We start from the raw sequence: 20,533 nt of genomic DNA on the forward strand, positions 1-20,533 counted from the left end.
AGTTCACATTCTGCAAGGGAATTCTTTAAGGAAGAAACACCAAAGATTTCCTGCTTCCCCTAAAATCCTGAGAGTAAATATGTGAATGAGTATGGTGATGTTTCATGCAATGTAACAAAGCACCACCCTCCCTCCAAGCTTCTCTTGGCATATGTGCTCTTGATATTCTAAAGGGAAAAAAAGGTTTTGATGCACAATAGCATTTTTGGGAATCATCACAAATATTCATGCATCTAAAAAGTCTGTTTATCCTCTCAGTTGAACTTAATTTTTGCACTGAAACCAATCAGAAGTTATTAGGTTGTGTTTGTCTACCTGTAAATCTGTGGTTTTGACAGCACAATTACAGGCTTCTTGGCATGAGGATTTGTAGCACAGACAAACTGCAACCTTGGACGTGTAAATGACTTTCAAATGCATTGTAAATATTAGTGTGGTTTGTTCCTCTGAAGCCAGAGGACACAAGCAGATCTCAGCTACCTGTCTTATGGCTGAGCCCCTTCCCTGCAGCAGGCAAGGATTCACAGGTTCCCCTGGAAGCTGAATTCAGTTTTGCCATTACTCTTGGTCAGGCATTAACCATCCAGTCCTTCCATTAACACTGTTTTACATCATCATCCATTTCAGGGCTATGATGATGCGTATGCAGACCAGAGCTATGAGGGGTATGAAGGCTACTACGGCCAGGGCCAAGGGTAAGTCTGCTTGTCTCCTGTTATTGAGCAAGTTATACATGGTCCTCTCTTTCTCTTTCTTTTAAGGGAATGGAAACACTCAGTTCAGAATTTGAGCTGTAGGGAAAGTGCCCTATTCTGCTGAAACCCAGGAGAGCCTGGGTAATAATTCTGGGGAGCGTCCCAGTGTCCTTGATAATTCCATAAAAGCAGCGATGAGACTCGCCAGAGCCATGAGTGACATTGGGCATCTTTTGCTTTTCAGGTGTTTGTGCAAGTTGTGTCAGTTTGATTTCAGCACTGTATGTAACCAAGACAATTACTCTTCCAGGGACACAGAATACTATGATTATGGACACGGGGAGGCACAGGAAACCTATGAAGCTTATGGTATGTCTGGGAATACTGTTCTCCTGACAGGGAAGGGGCTGCACATAGTTGGAAATCGCCTGCAGCAGTTGCACACAGTTGGGAATTGCTTGTGGTCAGCCAGCTGTTTTCTAGTGCCATTCCATTCTCTAAGCAAAAACTTACTGAGAACCTCGAGTAGTTTTCATGGTAGGGTATTTATGCCCTACGGATTATTCAGGTCTGAACAGCCAAAGGCATCCTGTGGATTTTAGATTCTTATCTAAGTGGGTTGTCTCAAAGATGATGCTTTCAAAATTCTGTTTTTTTAACTATGGAAATATTTTTTAATTTCCTTATAGCTTTAGAATATTTTAAGAGCTCTGGATTTCCACCCACAGCACTACTTTTGCTGCAGTCTGGTTTTCACAGATTGTATTTTGTTGAGTTGGATGAGTGCATGGTTGCATCTGCTTCCTTATCCTCAAAAACCTGCTGGCTGATACTGACTTTGCATATACATTTGATTGAAAAATGGATTTAAATGTCATCTGAAGGCCTTCTTTTGAGTAGGTGAAACAGTTTTGGTCAATATGACTTTTAAGTAGTCTATGAAGTTTTAGCTAATTACATAAAACTGTCAACTTAGGCTAGACTGAGGGGTGGGGGAGAGCAGTTTAACCACAGCTGTACATCACCAGCTGTCAAAAACAATAAGCCTTATATTTGAGGTGCTGGCAATAAAGGACTGGGTGACAACTGCATTTTTTTTTTTAAGCTAGTTCATATATCCAAGCTTATGAATGGCGTCTGCATGTGGCAGTGAGTAAGATTCGTTTTCCTCTCTCTGTAAACAAGCTATAAACAAGTTATGAAAGCCACATAGCGTGCTGCTTAATGGCATGGAAATAGGCTGTATTGTAAACAGCAGAGCATCAGCCTGAAGGCTTCAGTGAATGCAGGTAGTGAGGGTAATGACCAGCTGGAGGGGATTTCTGGGGTCCTTGGGACCTGGGAATCCCAGTCATGTATTAGGGAAGCAGAGTTAATGATGTGGCTGGTTCCTGCCCCAGGGCATTCCTTGCTCTGGACTTAAACTGTGTGAAGTTCAAATTCAGGTGCCTTTCAGGGATGTGTTTCCAGTCTTTGCCAGTCTGAGATGCATTTCAGTAGACAGCTGCTGTCAGGAGCTCCTGTCTTTCCTGCCTTCAGTGGCTTGGTTTGTTGCCTGTGTTTAGTCACACAGTACAAAGAGGCTTTTGTGCCTCCTACTTGGTAGGAGAGTGGTGGTGCTGGCTGGGATATGATGGCCAAAATGCTCACTGTACACTTGGTGTCAGGTTGCCACAGCTAATCTGTTTATCCACAGTAATTTCCTTTGGTCTCTGCTTTCATAAAAATAGAATTAGAGAAATAAATTGTTGAGCTAGGCTGGAGAGTTCTGAGAAAATGGGAACATGCTCTGAGGTGGTAGGAACCAGCTTGGCTGGCCTCAGGCTTCATACACTTGATTTCATAAACCAGTGACCCTGGAGAGAATGGCAGGCATGCAAGTGTGAATGTTGCAAGCACAAGCCATAATGAAAGCTGAGCTTTGATATCTGAGGCTTGAGTGAGCTCAGAGACAATGGGGTGTGAATTTTACTTGCTTGAGCTGTGTGCAGCAGGAGGGTTGGGGCTGTCCTGGTGAGCGCTTTGCTCATCAGCAGTTAACACTGGTACAGTGAACAGATGCTTTCCAGTATTTGTGGAGGGGAAGGAACAGCATGCCACAGTCAGAAAGCAGACTGGTATCTGGAAGTTGTCCTATGCTACAGCAGCATAGGGACTTAATTATTTTGGCATAGTTATCCAGGACCTGTCTTACCTGGTGGCTGGGAAGGAGGGCAGTGCTACCTGTAGCCGTCCCCCCAGCGAGACAGCAGGTTAGAGATGCTGCTGGCCACCAGCCTGAGGGGCTGTGGCTGTTGCCACCTTTGCCACAGCCAGCTGCCAGCGCTGCCCTGTGAACTGGCTTTGGCTCTGCTGGAGTTAATGACCTCTAAAAGGCACTGGGTTTGTCCAACTTGGTGCTGAGCCAGGCTGTCGGGGCTGCAGGCTTCCCAGGATCCCACACAAATGCCTTTTTTTCCCAGTGTCAGAAGGAATGTGGTTTAGTGATGGACTTGGCAGTGCTGGTTTAGTGGTTGGACTCAATCTTACAGGTACTTTCCAACCTGAATGATTTTTTGTGCTGCGAATGAGAGGTTTTGGTGGACCCACGGGGTACTTCACAGACCAATTTTGTGGTGAAACCACCCTAAAGATGCCCCATGCTGCTGCATCGACTCTGGAGGGAAGCCCATCCATCCAGGACCACAGCTCCCTCCATGCCCTTGACTCACAGCACTCCACCATCCTTGACATATCCCTCTCTTTTCTACAGGGCAAGATGACTGGAATGGAACAAGGCCCTCCCTGAAGGCCCCGCCGGCCAGGCCAGTGAAGGGGGCCTACAGAGAGCACCCATACGGACGTTATTAAAAAACAAACATGAGGGAAAAATATCAGTTATGAGCAAACAGTTGTTACTGATTCTTGTATCTCCCAGGATTCCCGTTGCTTTACCCACACCAGACAAGTAATTGTCTAACTGTTTTTCTTCGTGGCCCTTTTTCTCCCACTCCATCCTCACCCTGCATTCTGGCTTCTGTACGTAGTATTTTAAAATGAGTTAAATAGATTTAGAGGAGCGACTTTCAGTTCTTTTTGTTTTGTCCTTTTTTAAGTGTGTAGGTGGCTTTTCTTTCTTTGTCATTTAGCTAAGACACAAACTGTACCTTTTTTTTAAGAAAAAGAAAAAAGTTGAGTTAAAAATGTTAGTTTCAGAAGTGACATGCTTTGCTTAGCAGTTATGAAATTAAGGTTTTGTTAACCTCTTCACTTTGGTTTTAAGGAACCCATAAAAGTTGTAGTTGCAGAATCCCAAAGTAGGCTACATTTCAAAATTCAGGGCTGTTCTTAAGAACTAATAGCATAATGTAACGGTAGTAGCTGCCGCCGTTTAAAAGTAACCTCAGATGTCAGACTTTCCTTAAAAGCAGATTGCTGGTGAATCCTAAGTTTAAATTTTAATATGAAGGATCCTCAAACAAATTAAATAGTTGGGGGGGTATTATTAATTTATTTTAAGGTAATTGACTTAAATGAAAAAAAAAAAAACAAAACCAAAAACAACCAAATTAGGTTTATAAAATTGATTTTTCTTATGTGGGTTTTGAAATCTAGCCCCGAACATGCGGTGTTGAGAGATGCTTGGGAAGCAGATTTTCCAGTGTAAAGGGGTTCTTAGTTTGGTTCTGTATGAAGAACTTGGAAGGGAAAATCAAATCAAAGCATGGATCTAATTGCCCAGTGTTTGATTAGAAAGCAGAGTAAAATTGCCGTTTTAGTCCTCTAGTTCTTGGGGCAGATAAATCAGCTCTAGTTTAAAACCAACATAAGCGTTGATGTTAGCGATCCATTGCCTTGTTCAAGTGTATCTCAACACTAGCTTTGCATAAAAAGGGACACTGCAGCTGAAAAAAAAAAGAGGAAAAACTTCACTTTGTACATAGGATAAAGTCCTAATTGGATTTGTACATTGTCCTCCCACTCTGTTCCTGAAGATTAAATGCTACATGTGTAAGTCTGCCTAACTAGGTAGCTAAAACTTGTCAAAATGTCTGCCTCAGTTTGTCAATAAAGTTTAGTCCTTTTTTAATCAAAGTAAATGTGATGAATTGTCATTTTTTGGTTGAGAGCTAAAATAGCTATTTATATTTTTTTCATTCAAATAAATTTAAATTAACGCTAAAGATAATTGTCTTTTTAAAACCTGGAGACATTCTAAACCATGGTCGTTTGTGTAATCCTCACAAAAAAAACTCACCAAGCTCATTGAGCTTCAGTTAAAAAGGAGAGGAAAAAAAAAAAGGGCAAAAGAAAAGCAAATTTGTTTTTCACCCCCTGGAAGTTGTTGCAGTCAGTTTGATCCTGGGCTATGGCAGGAATCTGTCCTTAGGAAAGTGGTCATGGTTCTTTGCTGAATTACCAGTTCAGATTTCAGCCTCACCAGGCTATTCCATGCTGCAGACTCCAGATTGAGTCTGAAATGGCTGGTTTAAACGTAGCGTGACAAAATGAGCGCTGAAAATTCCAAGGCTCAGCTGCCACCAGGAGGAGAAGGAAGGTTGCTTTCTGCTTCATGTTAACGCCCCTACCCCCCTTGGCTAAGCCCTTCCGACTTTCAGTAGCCTTTCTTTGGAAAGCCACATAAAAACGTAATTTTTTTCTTTGAGAAGGTGCTCCAGTTGCTCCTTATATCCTTCTGCAAGGGTGTGTCTGTCTAGAGATAGAATAGAATAGCTTAAACTGCTGCTTAGACATGAAAAAGGGTTTGTATTTCCCATCTGCAAAATGAATCTGGCATTCCAGGGGGAGAGAATTAAACTGCTCGGGGGTGAAAAATAGAGCATTAGGAACCAAACTGCCTGTAGTAGTGCATGATTGAGGGGAATACTTTAAAACAAAAAGTTGTATTTGTAGATTGTTATTAAAGTGTAAATAACGGCATTTTCAACACTGGTTTGGAGTCAGCTTTCAGGGCATAATGTCTTGCTTGATGAAAAGATCACCCTATGCCCCCCTTTTAAAGGAAAATTATCGCAGGAGAATCAGGATGTGTAAAGCTAACATGCATCGCAAAGCCCAAAAGGTAACCTAAATGTCTGATTTTAATAGCACATTTCTCTTTTACATAAACTGCGACGGCAACTTGCATAAACTTTATTGAACCAATTCTTCAGATGTTAATTTTAGTGTAAAAAAAAAATGGCAAAAAATTGTTTAAAATAAACATTAAAAACACCCAAACCACATGCTTCTGCATAAATCAGCAATAACTTTAATAACGTGCCCTTTGAAACTGTAACGTAACGTGGGCAAAAAGGAATCGGCAAGCTTAAATCTCAAGAGATGTAAAATGACAGTGAATATAGATAGTCCTGCTACTGCCAACAACAAAATTCTGCTCAGTTACTTAAACATGTAAAATGATGGCCCTTTTTAGACCCCGATATTGCTATTTACTGCAAAATGCCCAAAGCTCAGCTTAAGTTGCATGTTTTCCTTCCTGTGTAATTGCATGCAGGAATCTCTCTGGGCTTTTTTTTCTTTTGACTTGTGCTTGCCTTTGGGACACTCACAAATGTCTTCAATTTACAGGAGTCAAGAGTGCATCGTGCCGAATCACTTGGGTGAGGATGAGCAGGGGCACCATGAAGTGGGTGAGTTTATTTATTTTTGCAACCCATTGCAAGCTGCTAATGTGTTCTGTGTGGGAACGGGGGGGGGGGCACCATCTGAGCTGTGAAATCAAAGCCATTCTTGCTATATGCATAAATAAATGACTGGAAGGCTGGTTACATGACTGACACTCTTGCAGAGGTCACAGTGTGGAGGAAGCTTCGGTACATACCTGTGTAACGCTCTGCCACTGAGATCCCGGAGAGAAGGAGGTTTAGGTGGGTTTGAGGAGATGGAAATGTGGGGAGATTTGTGTCTTGGAGCCAGTTCCTAATTGAGATACCTCCAGGAGGGTGCTGTCAGCAGCAGGTGCTGTTGAAACTGTTATCCAATGCTCTAGAAACAGAGCAGCCTGATAGGAATTCCTGTGTGAGTCCATAATATATTAAAATTGCAAACTGCAGGGTTTCGATCAGATCCTGCCCAGCTAGATCTTGCTAGTTCTACCCTATCCATGTCTCCATCAGTTCTGGAATGGGATCTGGCTACTGGCTTTTGTCCAGTGTCATTGCCAGAGATGATTCTGTCAGTAGTCCTGCCAGACTGAGCGGGATGCGTTTAGCTCAGAGCCCTGCAGGGCTGCACGCCTGTTGTCAGTGGGTAACATCCTGAGCCCTCAGGAGGAATGCTGGACCCCCAGCACCTTTGGGTGCTGGTGCTGGAGAGCAGTCACAGCAGTGGGACTCCCTCTGTCGGCTGCTCTGGCCTCACTGATGTGCTAATCTCCAATAAATACCTTAATAAATGCACACAAGTGCTCACAAACCAAGTGGCACCTTGCACCTTGCACCATGCACCAGTGGAGTGACCTGCACACACAGCAAGGACACATCTCCCCAGGGCCCAAAGGCAGGAGCTGGAAGCATTTCCTTTAGGGACAGCTCATTGCTTTCTGTCCAAGCTTGAGATCCATAAATAAAAGAACAAAGAGTCAGGTCCTTGCCACGCTGAAGAAGTCGAATGGCTTCAAAAGACAACTGTGAAAAGCCTTGGGCATAGGACAGAGAAGGACGTAAGTCTTATATGGAAATTTAAAGCTATCAAACGAGCTTCTCTTATCTTAGGAACATGAGGAAAGAGGATAGCAGAGGATAGTGGAAATGCAAGAGTGAAATTACCCTTAATTTTTCAACTCAAAAATTGGATCCATAGTTTTCTGATAGGGAAAATTACAACATGTCTGGATTTGTGGCCTGTTTATTGAATGCATCTTCATTTACAATGTAATTGGAACATCAATTTATATGGTGGTGTACCAATCTTTCCCATTTCTTTCTTAATAGGCACAGCTTTTATATCAAGTGGAAAAGATTTGATAGAGATCATCTATTACGATGCAGTTTTTTACCAATAGAAGTGGATCTTGTGACACTGCTTTTGGAGTAACACAGCTGGGTTGTGCATTGCGTTTGTTGCATGTTTATGTGGAAGACTTTCATGCTATGGAGGAACATAAATCTTAATCTACTGAAATAACTCTATATGGGAAAAGTATTTTGAAAACATGCCCTGCATTAGACATCTTCCTCCCTCTCATAGCATTCCTGCATTTAGATTTTAGCCTGGAGTCTGCAGATGATAATTTGATCATTGAGGTCCCAAAATAGCCATTGGCACTGGATGTATCTCTTGGAGGTAATCCAATTAGCCAGGCATTCCAGGGGTGATCCAGGACTGAAATTAGTCAGAGGTACAGATTCCTTTGACTGCTGAAGGCTGAGTCACTTAAATAACCTTCCCTTTTCTACTGTCACGTACCTAGTGGAGGAGGTAATCTGGCTCTGAGCTCACGAGCACCAGTGATCTTTCATTTCCTGCTTTCCCCAAAGGGCTAATCCATATCTTATTATTTGTAGTATTTTGGTAAAGACCATAAACAAGATAAAGGCCCCCACTGTACTTGGTGCTGTGGGGTGTGATGTACAGTAATGGTCACCTCTCCTCTCTGGAAGGGTTTCCCAACAGTTCAGTTGTTTCCAAGAGACGCAGCTCTGGAAACACTCTCTTGCAGTGAGTGCTCTGTGCCTCCACAGTCCCATCTCCTCTGGTCCATGCTTCCAGCTCTTTGGTATAAATACTCGGGCTGGCCTTGCTTGGAGCTGCCGCAGACTTGGACTTGACTCTTGCTTGGTGATATCTCACCATGCACAGTGCTTCATAGTCAGTATGTTGGGCAGCAACAGGAGTGGGAACCAGAGCTTGCAGGGAAAAACACTCCAACTGGTATTAGAGGTATCCCCCAGTGTCTTTTCCTGCATGGAGGCTGTCATTCCCTGCCTGTTCCTTATGCCTGGTTTCAAGTTGCTGTTTGGATTATTAAATAAAGCAAATGGCTATGAGCTTTATTTTATAACTTCGGGTATTTTAATGTTTAACTTAAACCACTGTTCTTTCAGTAAGGCTAAGGCATTATCTTGACACGGCCCTCTCAAACTCTCTGTTTGGTAGATCAGGATTGAGAGCATAGCTGGATTCCCCACCTGGCTGTTGAAGCAGATGAGTCCTTTAGTACAGAAAGAAGGTTTAAATTTGTACAAGAGCATCTGTCATGAGCAGAGCCAAGAGAAAGAGCTCAGATGTGTGCATCTTCCTTCCCTCACCCCATGCCAGTGCTCTCCTCCAGAACACCGGGGCTGAGGGTGATTCCTGCAGCCAGTGATCAACCTTCCGAGCAGCCCTGGAGAAGGAGGGTTACAAGGAACAAGTACATATGGTGGTGTTGGGGACGAAGATGTGGCTTAGGGAAATACTTTAATTGATAAGCCTCTACCATCTTGGATGAGATGTTGGACACATGCCCCCTTTGTAAGCTTTGAGGGGGAGGAACCCCTGCAGGTTGCGCTGGGCCCGTGGGAGCTTCCATCTCTGATGTAGATGTTACTCCTTTCTACTCAGGAAATTCAGTTCCTGTGAGCACAGAGCAGAAACCTTCGCTGTTACTGCTCAGTTGAGGCTTCTATTGCTACCATATGTTCTACTGGAAGTGTTTGTCTCTGTGTTCATTTTGCTCCTTTTGCAAAGTGGGATGAATCTCCTGATGAGATGATTACAGATCTGATAAAGGAAGGTTAAGACGCTGTTTGCTCTGCTGTGGCTGGGAAATAGGAACCTGCCTGCTCTTGGTGAGTGTTGGAGAACACCAGAGTGTTGGAGAGCGCCTTGGCAGCTGCAGATGCTGGAGAAGCACCAGTGTGCAGGAGTAGTGACACAGAAAGTGTTTTGCAGCAAAGCTACTACTTTACTGCTGGCTTCAGAACCAAATAACTGCAACCGACAGCTCATATGCAGTGTTACAGATGCAGACCTGGCATCAGTACAGGTTTGCCTTTGTACAGTTATCAGTACTGTTGCCTTTAGAGTTGTTCCTGGAGGACTTTTAAAGCCTCACGTGTCTGGATACTCTGTTTTTTTGATGGCTTTGCATGATAAGAGGTTTCAAAACCAGTAAGAAATGAAAGATTGTCCTGATGAAAGGCCTTGTAACTGCAGAGATGGACAGGGCTTGGAGCAAGCTGCTCTAATGGAAGGTGTCCCTAGGGGGTTGAAGCTGAATGAGTTTTAAGGTCTCTTCCAACCCAAACCATTCCATGATTCTATGAAAGGGCAAGAATTGCGGAGATGTCCCCATGAAAGCTCATTAATCGGTAGAGGTGGCCCTGTGAAAGTTCATTAATTGCCTCCAGCCCAGACACGGGTGATTCTCAGGGTTGTATAATGCTCCATCTGCACTCAAGCGTCAAAACACCCACGACTTAAGGAAATCAGTGGAAAATACCACACGTGGCTGGTGGAGATGGTGAAAGCTGATCAAGGTGAATCACAGCATTAAAATAACTCGCAGGGGAGATGGCTGGCAGTGGGGAGCTGGGGCAGATGTTGGAAGTGATTAGTCATCCCCTCAATAAAGGCCTAATGAGGTTTATTGCCCGGAGGTCTCTCTCTTGTGTCTCTTCCCACCGCGGAGCTGTCGTTCCCGTTCCCTCCGTGGGGATGGAGTCGTGGGGGGGGGTCCCAAATACCCCCCAGGGGTGTGCCCGGAGGGCGGGGTTTGGGGCGGGGGCGTGGCCATGCGGGCGCGCACGCAGGAAGCTTGTCCGCTGCCGGCCGCCATCGCCCCGCCCGCCATATTGTGCCCGGCGCAGGCTGAGCGCGGCCGGAGATGGGTGAGGGGGCCGAGCGGCGGCGGGAGCGGGACCGGCACCGGGGCGCGAACGGGGGAGGATGGGGGTGAACCGGGAGCTGGGGGAAGGGCCGGACTGCCCGCGGGCCGCTGCAGAGCCCGCAGTTCGCCCCGCCCCGCTGCCGCTGCGAGGGGGGCGGCTCCCGGGCCGCGGCCTGGTCCGGAGTCAGCGGCGCTGCCTCGGAGCCGTGCTCATCCCTGCAGCCCAGGTGCGTGCTCCTGCAGCTCCCCTGGAGGCCCCCTTCCGGAGCCGCGAGTGCTGCTCTGCAGGTTTATCGTACCCCGGTGCTCCCCCGTGGGCCGTGCTGTGAGCCTGTAGCTCCCACTGCAGCCCTGCCTGCTTCCCGAGGCCCTTGTAGTCCCCACTGCGCTCTCATCGCCCCTACTACTCCCCGTGTGCTCCTGGCTGCTCTCCTGTGGTCCCTACTTGTGCCCCCAGATTTCCCCTTTCTCCCTTGCAGCCTCTGCCTGCATCCCTGGAGTGTTTGTGGCTCCTGCCTGCACTCCTCTAGACGTTACAGCCCCTGTCCTCTGCCCTCACAGCCACCACTGCCCCGTCAGAGCCCACACTGAGCTCCTGATCTGCTCTCCTGCACCTCCCAAGTGTTTCTCCCAGCTCTGTACCCAGGCCCAGCACTTTCATCCTACAGCCTTCCCCTCTCAGACTCTCTTATCGTGGTGTTGTGGGTGTTGAACCCACTGGTCTGAGGTCCTGTGCATCTAGTGCCCCCCACACAGCCTGTGTGTTGTATCCCTGTGCATAGCCCCTCCTGTTCACCAGCATCCCCAGCTCACAAGGACTCTGTGTGCCATGGCACATACTGAGGTTTCTGCACTTTACTCTCTACTCCCAGCCCTGCAGCCCCCTCTGTGCCCTGTGAGGACGCCCACCTTGGGGTGTCTTTGCTTCACTCAGGTCTAGCTCCAGGCACAACTCATTTGTGCTGTGTCCCTCATTGTCCACTATAGTGCATCAGTTGCTGGAGGACTGCAGCTCAGCCTAAGCTTTAGACCTTGTTTAAGAGCAGTCTCTAATCCTTCAGCAGTTATGTTTTTCCTTTTCCCAGATGCTTAGTGATGCAAACTGGAAATCAGCAGTCAGAAAAAGAAAGGTTGAGCAATTGATATGGCCTGATCAGGGTTTCTTCACAGCCAGATTTCACTTCTGGTAGCTCTCATGTGTTATCACTGGCCTTTTGCTATGGTGTGTAGATCTTCTAAGGTTAAACAGGATCTAGAGGGAGGGCCGTGTTATGGTTTACACTGACAAGAAAGCACTAGAAAAGCTAACTTTGGACTAACGTCTTGTTGAGCTCTGTGCCATCCAAACATACAACAACAACGTAAAACTCTAAAAATGCTAGTTATTTTTTCCCCTCTTAAAGGAGCAAAGAAAAAAGAAGCCCCTTTGTGTGCTGTTCTGGTGTTCCTTTAAAAGACTTGTGAATTTTTTGATTCCAGAACAAAATTTGGCAAAAAGGGGACCTAGGTAATACCCCCAGTTTACTCAATCCTTTAGGCAAATTATTTAGCATCTCCATAAGTGTATTCGCTCTGCCTGTAAAACAGGGATAACACCACAGCCATGCAGATCAAGTTCCTTGTAAACTGCTTTGAGTTGGGAGAGAGGCATGAAAAGCTGCTTCCTGCTCCCCTGGGAGCCTGCATACACTAGGCTTTAGACTCTGAATTCCCAGCACCTTGACAAGCTGCTGCATGTCCAGGAGTCAGGAGCTATCTGGGGCTGCATCTATAGCCTGTGGCAAATACAAGAGGTGTAGAAAGGGGCTGAGCAAAGTGATCCTGCTTTTTCCCACAAGGCAGCAGTGTGAGCAGTGGGTTACGGCTGACACTGGGGGGGCGGGAAGCAGGTGAGCCTTAAATGATAAACCTTTTCCGTTCAGTTCTAAGGCCTGCAGACCTCACCAGGCAGTGAAGAGCAGAGAAGGCACCTGGCAGAAGAGCCCTGTGCTCCCTCTGTTATTATGGCAGGGGGACGACGGGGCCCCAACCGCACGTCCTACTGCCGGAATCCCCTCTGCGATCCCGGTGCCACTGGCGGCTCCGGCCACGCCACGAGTTCCTCTGTCACGGGCGTGCGTTCCCGCACCAGGTACATCCAGCTCACATATCCTCACACCAGCTGCTCCTCAGCAAGCTGTGAGACCACCTCTGTGTCCCCATCTCACACACTGCTGCATCTCCTGGGGCTCAGCATCTGTTGCCTCCCAGTGTCTAGCTGGGATCCTCTTTCTCCAGTATGTCCATGCTATGTGTTCTGACTGGGGTAACGTGAGTTCTGATTTCCCTGAGCGCTTTATCAGAGTGTGACATGCTGCCAGGAGACAAATCTTTCTCCAAAGCCTTACTCTGGAGTTCACTTGAGACCTGAAGTTAACATCAGTCTAGGGTAGAATTTAGCCAGGTCAGGTGATGTGTAGTCTGTGTTTGGGGTTTTTTGCAGGTTATAACCTAGCTGGTTCATTGCATTTCTGCGACTGGAGAGGAGGAAGGAGAAGCAAAGCACCAACAGCAGTGCATAAGCAGCAGGTGCCTTTTTGTGAACTCTCTGTGAAGAAAATGTGAGATCTGTCTTAACATGCTCCCTGCTTACGGCCCCAGGCCAAGAAATTTATAGGGATACAGTTATTCAAAAAAGCTATTGCAAGGCCACAGAAGGTGGAGCAATCCACCTTGTACTTACTTTGCTGTGAGAGCACACACAGAGATCCTTGTCACGAGTAGGTGATGTGGTACAAACCCACGCCCCAGTGTACCTCCAAGGATTCACCTCTGATACCGTATCAGAGGGTACCCGTACCCTCTGTGGTAGCCTCCATCACCTACGTGGCAGTCCAGGCTGAGAAGTCCCAAAGTGTTTTATATGTGTGTGAGACCTTTGTTGCTGCTTTTGCAAGAGCACCCTTGGGTCTCGTGTCTGTTTCAAGCAGAAAAGGCTTTGTGTTTCTATTTAAAGCTCTTTTCTGGAGAACGGGAATTCATGTTCGTGTACAGGAACAGAGTTTATTGGTGGATTTATCAGTCCTGAGGAGCTGAATCAGTCTGGTCAGCTTGGGAACGTGGGGATTTCAGAGAGGCAGCTCAGGTTCCTAGAGGTTTCCCTTCATGCACGGCCTTATTTTAGGCCATCAGGAGTGATGCACCGTGTCCACTGCTGGGCTCAAAGGCTGTCTGCAGTCATACTCTGAGACTGTTGTGGTTTCATTTTGGAATTTTCAATAGGAGTTTGTGCTCTCTAGTTCCTTTGAAACCCACACCCAGATTCCTTTGACTGTTGTTATTTAGAGATTGCAAATCAGGAGAGATATATCTAGTGTATATTAATTCCCTTCCCTTTGAGTAAAATGGTTGCTGTCTGGGATTGTGTGCATGCTCACACTGGAATACCTCTCACCTCTGTGCATGCTCACACCTCTGACTAAACTTGTTTTTCCTCCATAGTTGAATGAAATTGAAGAATGGGAAAGAGCTTGGGTTTAATTGCTCTGGATTTCATGTTCAAGTACTCCTAGAAATGTAAATAGCAACTTGAGGCCGTAAAGCTTCCAATTAATTAAGAGGGCCACTGGTTGCCCCTTGAATAGCAAAACACAGCTATGGCTTTTGAACTTGATTCAGTGCAAGGGACGTAATGTCAAATGACCTGGTGGTGTAGGCTGGCCTAGTTCCAAATGCTACTCTCACTGAGAAAATTCCTGCTCACATCTGCTGTAACAGCCATCTGAGACATCTTTGGGTGCTGATGCCTCTTGGTTTGTGGGCAGCCAGTGCCCATGAGTGAGCTTAGGTTTCACAGTCAGTATTAGAACCCTGTTTGTACAGTGTGAGCATGTGGGCTGGAGGACAACACCGTGCTGATCTTGAAGTGACTGCTGGCTTTTGCTTTACCTTGACAGGAGCGGTTCAGGCACAGGTCTTTCCAGCCCACCCTTGGCAACTCAGACAGTCGTCCCCCTCCGGCACTGTAAGATCCCAGAGCTGCCTGTGGAGAGGAGCGTGCTGTTTGAGCTTCAGCTCTTCTTCTGTCATCTCGTTGCTCTGTTTGTCCACTACATCAACATCTACAAAACAGTGTGGTGGTATCCACCCTCCCATCCTCCTTCGCATACCTCACTGGTAAGCACCAACGGGCAGCTGCTGGTGGGGATGCTCACGGGCTGTCTCCTTGGTCCTTAGACGTTGAGTTTTCTAGGTATGTTTGATGCGTTCAACATGTGACACTACAGCCCTGGCAGGTTGCTCAAATGACTCTTACTTGGGAAGTTTTGGGCAGTGGCTGTCTGCTTGGCGTTTGACGTGGTTTAGTGGTGACCTTGGTAGTCCTGGGGTAACAGTTGGACTTACGGTCTTAAAGGTCCTTTCCAGCCTTGTTGACTCTGTGATTCTGTGCTTCTCATCCTGGAAGAGTCCAAGGAGAAGAGAATAATTGGGAGCTTCTCTGTCGAATGTGGGTTTCTGATGCCTGATGGAAAGTAGAATCACTTTGGTTTTGTCACAACAGAACTTTCATCTTATTGACTTCAACGTGCTGACGGTGACAACGATTGTCCTGGCACGCCGGCTGATCAGTGCTATTGTGAAGGAGGTAAAGTCCCCAAGCAGATCTCAGACCTATTCTTTCCTCTCGGGTGAAATGTAAAGCTATTGCAGTTCCAGACTCTTCTGTCCTTTTCTAAAGAACTTTGTGCTATGTCCAAGTCAGAAACTGAGGCGTGGGAAGAACAGAGAACAGAAATGAGTGCCCCAAACCATTGCTGTCCTTCTGTGATTCCTTCTGAATTACTGTCTCAACTAGACTGTAGTAATTCTGCTTTCTTCCTTGTGAAGAGCAGTCTTTGGCTCTTTTCCTGCTCTCTTAATTATTTCATCTCTTCACAAGGAAGAACCAGTGTAGGTCGGTTTCTGCTGACTGTGGTGAGCAGGTCCAGGAGAGTGGTCTGTTCACACCGATAACTACCACACATTAACAAGAAACTCTGAAAGCTCTCCTCATCCCGGCTTGAGGAATGAGGTCCTGGTTTATGGAGAGTCCAGATTTCAGCCTCGAGAAAGCCTCTCCTTCCTAGTGAAACAGAGCTCTTCCTTCACTCATATGAAGTTGATTTTACAGATTGAGTGCTGCTCATTTACTGTTTGCTTCCTGTAGGAAGAGTGGATGAGTCTCCCTTCTGCCCAGCTCCCTCTTCTCTCCCTGCAGGCCTCACAGAGTGGGAAAGTCTCCCTGCCACGCTCTGTTTTCCTGGTGGTCACTCGGTTTGCTGTTCTCACTGGCACAGGCTGGAGTTTGTGTCGATCGATAATTCACCTCTTTAGAACCTACTCTTTCCTTAATCTCCTGTTCCTGTGTTACCCGTAAGTATCTCTTCTGTCACTTGTGTGTGATTTCTAATGTTGCTTCAGTGCAGTGGGTGATGCTCAGTTGAAAAGCCTGAGAGTAAATAAGTACTTGGTTGCCTGTTAACAGAACTTAAACTACCCTTTTATGTCCTTCTGTGTCACATTTCTTCTTGGTGGTAGGGCATATCTTTAACATTTACCCATATTTCAGCTTTAGTGTAAGCATTGATTCGTAGATTGCTCTGGAAAGGATTGTCTGCTTTTCTCATGGTAGTTAAAGAACCTGTGTCTTCGGTTTACTTCAGTCATTGGGTGCCTCTGCCAGGCAGTGAATCAAACAGCTTCCCTGCTTCATGTTAACTAACAAAAGGAAGCCTGTTCTATTTCCAGTAGCTCCCTTTTCTCTAGTAGGTACAGGAGGAAGTATCTCAAAAATCTGAGACTCTGCTTGTGTTTGAGATCAGATTGGTGAAGCTCTTTCCTGGAGTTTTATCTAGGTACCAGATGCTGTCTGGGAGGGGGATGTGATCATGATGCTGATCTGCAACCAGCAACGGCATCACACAGGGAGCTCGTAAGGAAGTAACGGCCTTTCTGCACTTTGCTGCCCCAGGTTTGGCATGTACATTCCCTTCCTTCAGCTCAACTGTGACTTTCGGAAGACGGGGCTCTTCTCCCACGTGGCCAGCATCAGTCCTAGGGAGACCAGCGAGGTGACCTCCAGGAGCCGAGACTACCTGAGTGTCCTGAAGGAGACGTGGAAGCAGCACACGCGGCAGATGTATGGCATGGAGGCCATGCCCACGCACGCCTGCTGCCTCTCCCCAGACCTCATCCGCAACGAGGTGGAATACCTGAAAATGGACTTTAACTGGCGGATGAAGGAGGTGCTGGTGAGCTCCATGCTCAGTGCCTACTATGTGGCCTTTGTGCCAGTCTGGTTTGTGAAGGTGAGCAAGGGCCAGCACTGCTGTTGTGGATGGTGCTCCTCCAGGACTGGCTGGGGAGGGTTGCGGAGAGGGGGACACAGAGATGAGGTCTGATTCTTGCTTCTCACTTAGCTGGAATCTGGGAGAGGTCAGTCAGGGGGCTGGTCTGGGTGCACAGCCAGCTGTATCAAACCCTTTTAGAGAGAGGCCTTGTGAAAAGCAAGAAGCAAAGCCATCTAGGTTTAGCTTTGCTTCAGCTCCAGGTGACAGAGAACAATATTACCCCGATAAAGCGTATTCTGACTGTCGGGAACGTGTGCATCCCTTTACAAGGGAGCACTGCCTCTTCCTGCTTCCCCATGGAGATAGAAGGACTGCAGGCCACCCAGTCCCCCACACACCGACCTTCTGTGAATACAGAGCCCTGGGACAAGGGGATTGACTTTAGTAAGGGAGACAGTACAAAGGAGGCTGGACCTTATTAGGGTTATTAGCTGTTCTATTTAAGTTCTTGATATGTTGTACAGTGAGATAAATGTTTTATAGTAAATATGTCAGACTTTGGGGTGAGCCTAAGTCCCTTCCCCTGCAGGGTTGATGCTCCCACCCATCATCAGCTGAATTAGGAGTGTATCAAGAGCTGTCTCTGCTTTTATGATAGGGGATGATAGCATATTTTCACTATGGTGTGTTCAGAACTTGTGCAGCAGCCATCCTATGTGGGTGCTTCTTTCTGAAATGGGATCAGTAGCTCTGTGCAAAGCCCTCATTTTACCTACCTGAGTGCTTCATGTCACACATTCTTCTTGTCCCCCCACAGAATACTCAGTACTATGACAAGCGCTGGTCATGCGAGCTCTTCCTCCTGGTGTCCATCAGCACATCAGTGATCCTGATGCAGTACCTCCTACCTGCGCGTTACTGTGACCTGCTCCATAAAGCTGCAGCGCACTTGGGCTGCTGGCAGAAGGTCGATCCAGCCCTCTGCTCCAATGTGCTGCAGCATCAGTAAGGAAGCAGCTGACTCCTGGGGCTGGGGCTGGAGTTTTCTCTTGTCTGGCAGGCCTGTTGCCATGAACAGGGATGGGATGGGGAGCTCAAATTTCCAGCCACCTCTCCTCCTCTTCTTGCTTACAAGAAAGAAAAACGAAGGCAGAGTTGTTGGCTGACACATCCGACAGCGTGCAGACACTGTCTCTGCTGTCCACTTCCAGGTGCAGCAGGCAGATCTCCTATTTGGAGATGTGCCTTCTGCTTGTTGCCACAAGTAACTGCTGCTTGTCACTGCCACAATTCTCAGCCTTGGTGGCCAAACTCTGGTCTCGCAGCTGTGGAAGCGGCTCGTATGTTCTCCTCTCTGATGGTGGGACAACAGCAGACCCCCTTTCAGCCATGGAGGTAGAAATCAGAGCGCTCTGCTTGCTCCCCACAGGTGGACAGAGGAGTGCATGTGGCCCCAGGGAGTGTTGGTGAAACACAGCAAGAACGTATACAAAGCTGTGGGTCATTACAACGTGGCAGTGCCCTCGGACGTCTCGCACTTCCGCTTTCATGTAAGGTCATGTTTCCTACAGTCCCAGAATCCCAGCCTGGTTTGGGTTGAAGGGACCATAAAGCTCCCCCAGCTCCAACCCCTGCAACGGGCAGGGACACTTTCCACTGGAGCAGCTTGCTCCAAGCCCCTGTGTCCAACCTGGCCTTGAGCACTGCCAGGGATGGGGCAGCCACAGCTTCTCTGGGCAACCACTTGGTCCTGTCTCCTGAACACTGAATTGCCTGAGCTGGCTCTGGCGGGAGAGCTGCCCATGGTGAGCAAGGGTGGCGGAACAGGTTGAGTTTGGCACATATTATTAGAGGGCAATTGGTCCCTGCAGCCCAGGGCTCTGTCCAGAGCCATTCAATGGTGAATATTAAGGGAAATCCCGGGGAAGTCCCCACAGGCCTCTGCTACACGTATGGTGTGGAAGACACAACCCAAAGTGTCTCATTGTGGTCTCCTACAGTTCTTTTTCAGCAAACCCCTGAGGATCCTGAACATCCTGATCCTGCTGGAAGGAGCCGTCATCTTCTACCAGCTTTACTCACTGATTTCTTCAGAGAAGTGGCACCAGACCATCTCGCTGGCTCTGATCCTCTTCAGCAATTACTACGCCTTCTTCAAGCTGCTGCGTGACCGTCTGGTGCTGGGCAAAGCCTACTCCTACTCTGCCAGCAGAGACTCAGAGCAGAAGTTAAATTAAACCAATTGCACTGGTGCTCAGCTGATGACAAAACAAAACGAGATCCTCAGAGCTTTGTATTTTTGTTACCACTGCTTTTTTTTTCTTTGATAACTGATGTAATTAAAAGGAAAAAACATATTTTTTTACTCCCAACCACTGTTTGTGTGTTTGTTGTCTGGTAAAACTCCCGGGAGGAGCCTCCTCCTGTTTGCATTTGAGAGGAGTGGTTGATGAACAACTGCACTGAGGTTTGGGAGGTGTGATTGCTGCTGCTGGTGCTGGAGCCAGCTCCAGCTGGTGCTGGGTGGGAGGATGAGAGTTCTGGGGATATGAGAGCTCACACCCTGGGTCCCTTTACCAGGGCTGAGCCCTGACGCCCAACGCCTGCACCGCCGCAGTGGAGTTCTCCGTTGCCCCGCTGAAATGGGTTAACGGCTGGTGGGAGCTGCTGCAGCCCCCCCCTCAACCCTCAGCAGAAGTGGGGGGGGGCTCAGTGGAGCTTTGGGAACGCTCCGGCCGCCCCAGCTCTGCCGGGTCAATGCCGGCGTTTCCCCTCCTGCCCAATGAGCCAGGGAGGGTGCGCGGGGAGAGGGCCCGGGCCAGGAGGGGGGATCCGGTCTTTGTTCCGCTGCGACCCCGCTGCCGCCAGGGGGCGCCGGGGCCCCGCGCGCTCCAGCTCCCGGTATCCCGGTCCCGGCAGCGCTGCGACAGAGAGCGGAGATCGGACCACGGCCCGGGGCTGGGGGGAACGGGCCCGGCCCCTGCGGCACTCGGGGCGGGGCAGCAGCACCGGGCTGGGGCTCCCATGGGTGGGTGGGGGGGATGCTGTGCCCGGCCGTGCCAGCGGGAGGACCCCGGCAGCAGAGAGGGGACCGAAGGTGCCCCGGGGGTCTCGGTGCTCGGCAAGAACCCCACAGGCAGCCCCGGGACACGGCAGGGACACGGTGGGGCCAAAGGCCACCGGTATCCTGTTACCGGGTGCCGTGTGCCAGCAGAAGGGCACCGCGAGGAACAGGAGGAAAGACGAGAGAACGGGGATCCTGCGGAGCCCCAGGCTGGAGTGCAGCTGAGCCCCACAGAGGCCCCAGCACCGGGTCAGCACCATGCAGGGATGGGAACGGGACGGAGCAGAGCCCAAACACCGGGGGGCTGAGGGCAGGGAAGCTTCCCTGTGTCCTGATGTGGGAATGCTGCAGGAAGGGTCCCCCGACATCCCCTTGGCGTGTCCGGTGGGACTGGGATTGGGGCTTAGGGTCCAGCCTGTCCCCAGGCTCTCACATTGCCCCAGTCTGTTCCAGCTCCAGTCCTGGTGGGAATGTTGGGGCGCTGTGGGCAGCTGTGTCTGCATGCTGACCCCATCCCCAGCGTGGCAAGAGGAAATAGCCATGTCCAGCCTTTCCCAAGGATGAGGATTTCCTTCCTCCCATTGAGCGGGGCCCCTGAGGTTAGCATGCAGCTGTGGGGCGCTCAGCCTGCAGGATGGGGGCCTGGCAGGTA

The 20,533-nt window shown here is 48.4% G+C and overlaps 2 protein-coding genes across 7 annotated transcripts in view; both read left to right on the plus strand.

Annotated features, from left to right (window-relative positions):
* Positions 1-8,700, plus strand: part of KHDRBS1 (KH RNA binding domain containing, signal transduction associated 1) — a 21,706-nt gene extending 13,006 nt beyond the window's left edge. For 2 of the 3 annotated variants that reach the window (XM_061360837.1, XM_061360838.1), the window contains 3 exons: positions 628-695; positions 1,006-1,064; positions 3,448-4,774. In XM_061360837.1, the coding sequence (XP_061216821.1) occupies positions 628-695; positions 1,006-1,064; positions 3,448-3,545 (225 nt within the window). In that variant the 3' untranslated portion in view covers positions 3,546-4,774. Of the gene's footprint in view, positions 1-627; positions 696-1,005; positions 1,065-3,447; positions 4,775-6,266; positions 6,329-7,630 lie in introns of those variants that run through there. The other variant, XR_009726595.1, reaches the window with a different exon arrangement.
* On the plus strand, positions 3,556-19,189 carry TMEM39B (transmembrane protein 39B). 4 transcript variants are annotated; one of them, XM_061360834.1, is made up of 10 exons: positions 3,556-3,642; positions 6,267-6,328; positions 12,432-12,640; positions 14,445-14,664; positions 15,050-15,133; positions 15,746-15,900; positions 16,499-16,835; positions 17,635-17,822; positions 18,247-18,367; positions 18,818-19,189. In XM_061360834.1, exons 3-10 carry the CDS (start codon positions 12,513-12,515, stop codon positions 19,052-19,054), a joined length of 1,470 nt encoding a protein of 489 aa, XP_061216818.1. In that variant the 5' UTR covers positions 3,556-3,642; positions 6,267-6,328; positions 12,432-12,512; the 3' UTR covers positions 19,055-19,189. The 4 variants fall into 4 exon arrangements, with proteins under 4 accessions (XP_061216818.1, XP_061216817.1, XP_061216820.1 ...); XM_061360835.1 differs by lacking the exons at positions 3,556-3,642; positions 6,267-6,328 and adding exons at positions 10,403-10,510; positions 11,595-12,302; XM_061360833.1 differs by lacking the exons at positions 3,556-3,642; positions 6,267-6,328 and adding an exon at positions 10,397-10,510.
* Positions 19,190-20,533: the final 1,344 nt, after the last annotated feature.

Source organism: Neopsephotus bourkii, unplaced genomic scaffold (genome assembly GCF_033783945.1).
Source record: "Neopsephotus bourkii isolate Nb327-2 ecotype Australia unplaced genomic scaffold, CSIRO-AGI_Nbou_v1 NB_1036, whole genome shotgun sequence".
Classification (NCBI taxonomy): domain Eukaryota; kingdom Metazoa; phylum Chordata; class Aves; order Psittaciformes; family Psittacidae; genus Neopsephotus; species Neopsephotus bourkii.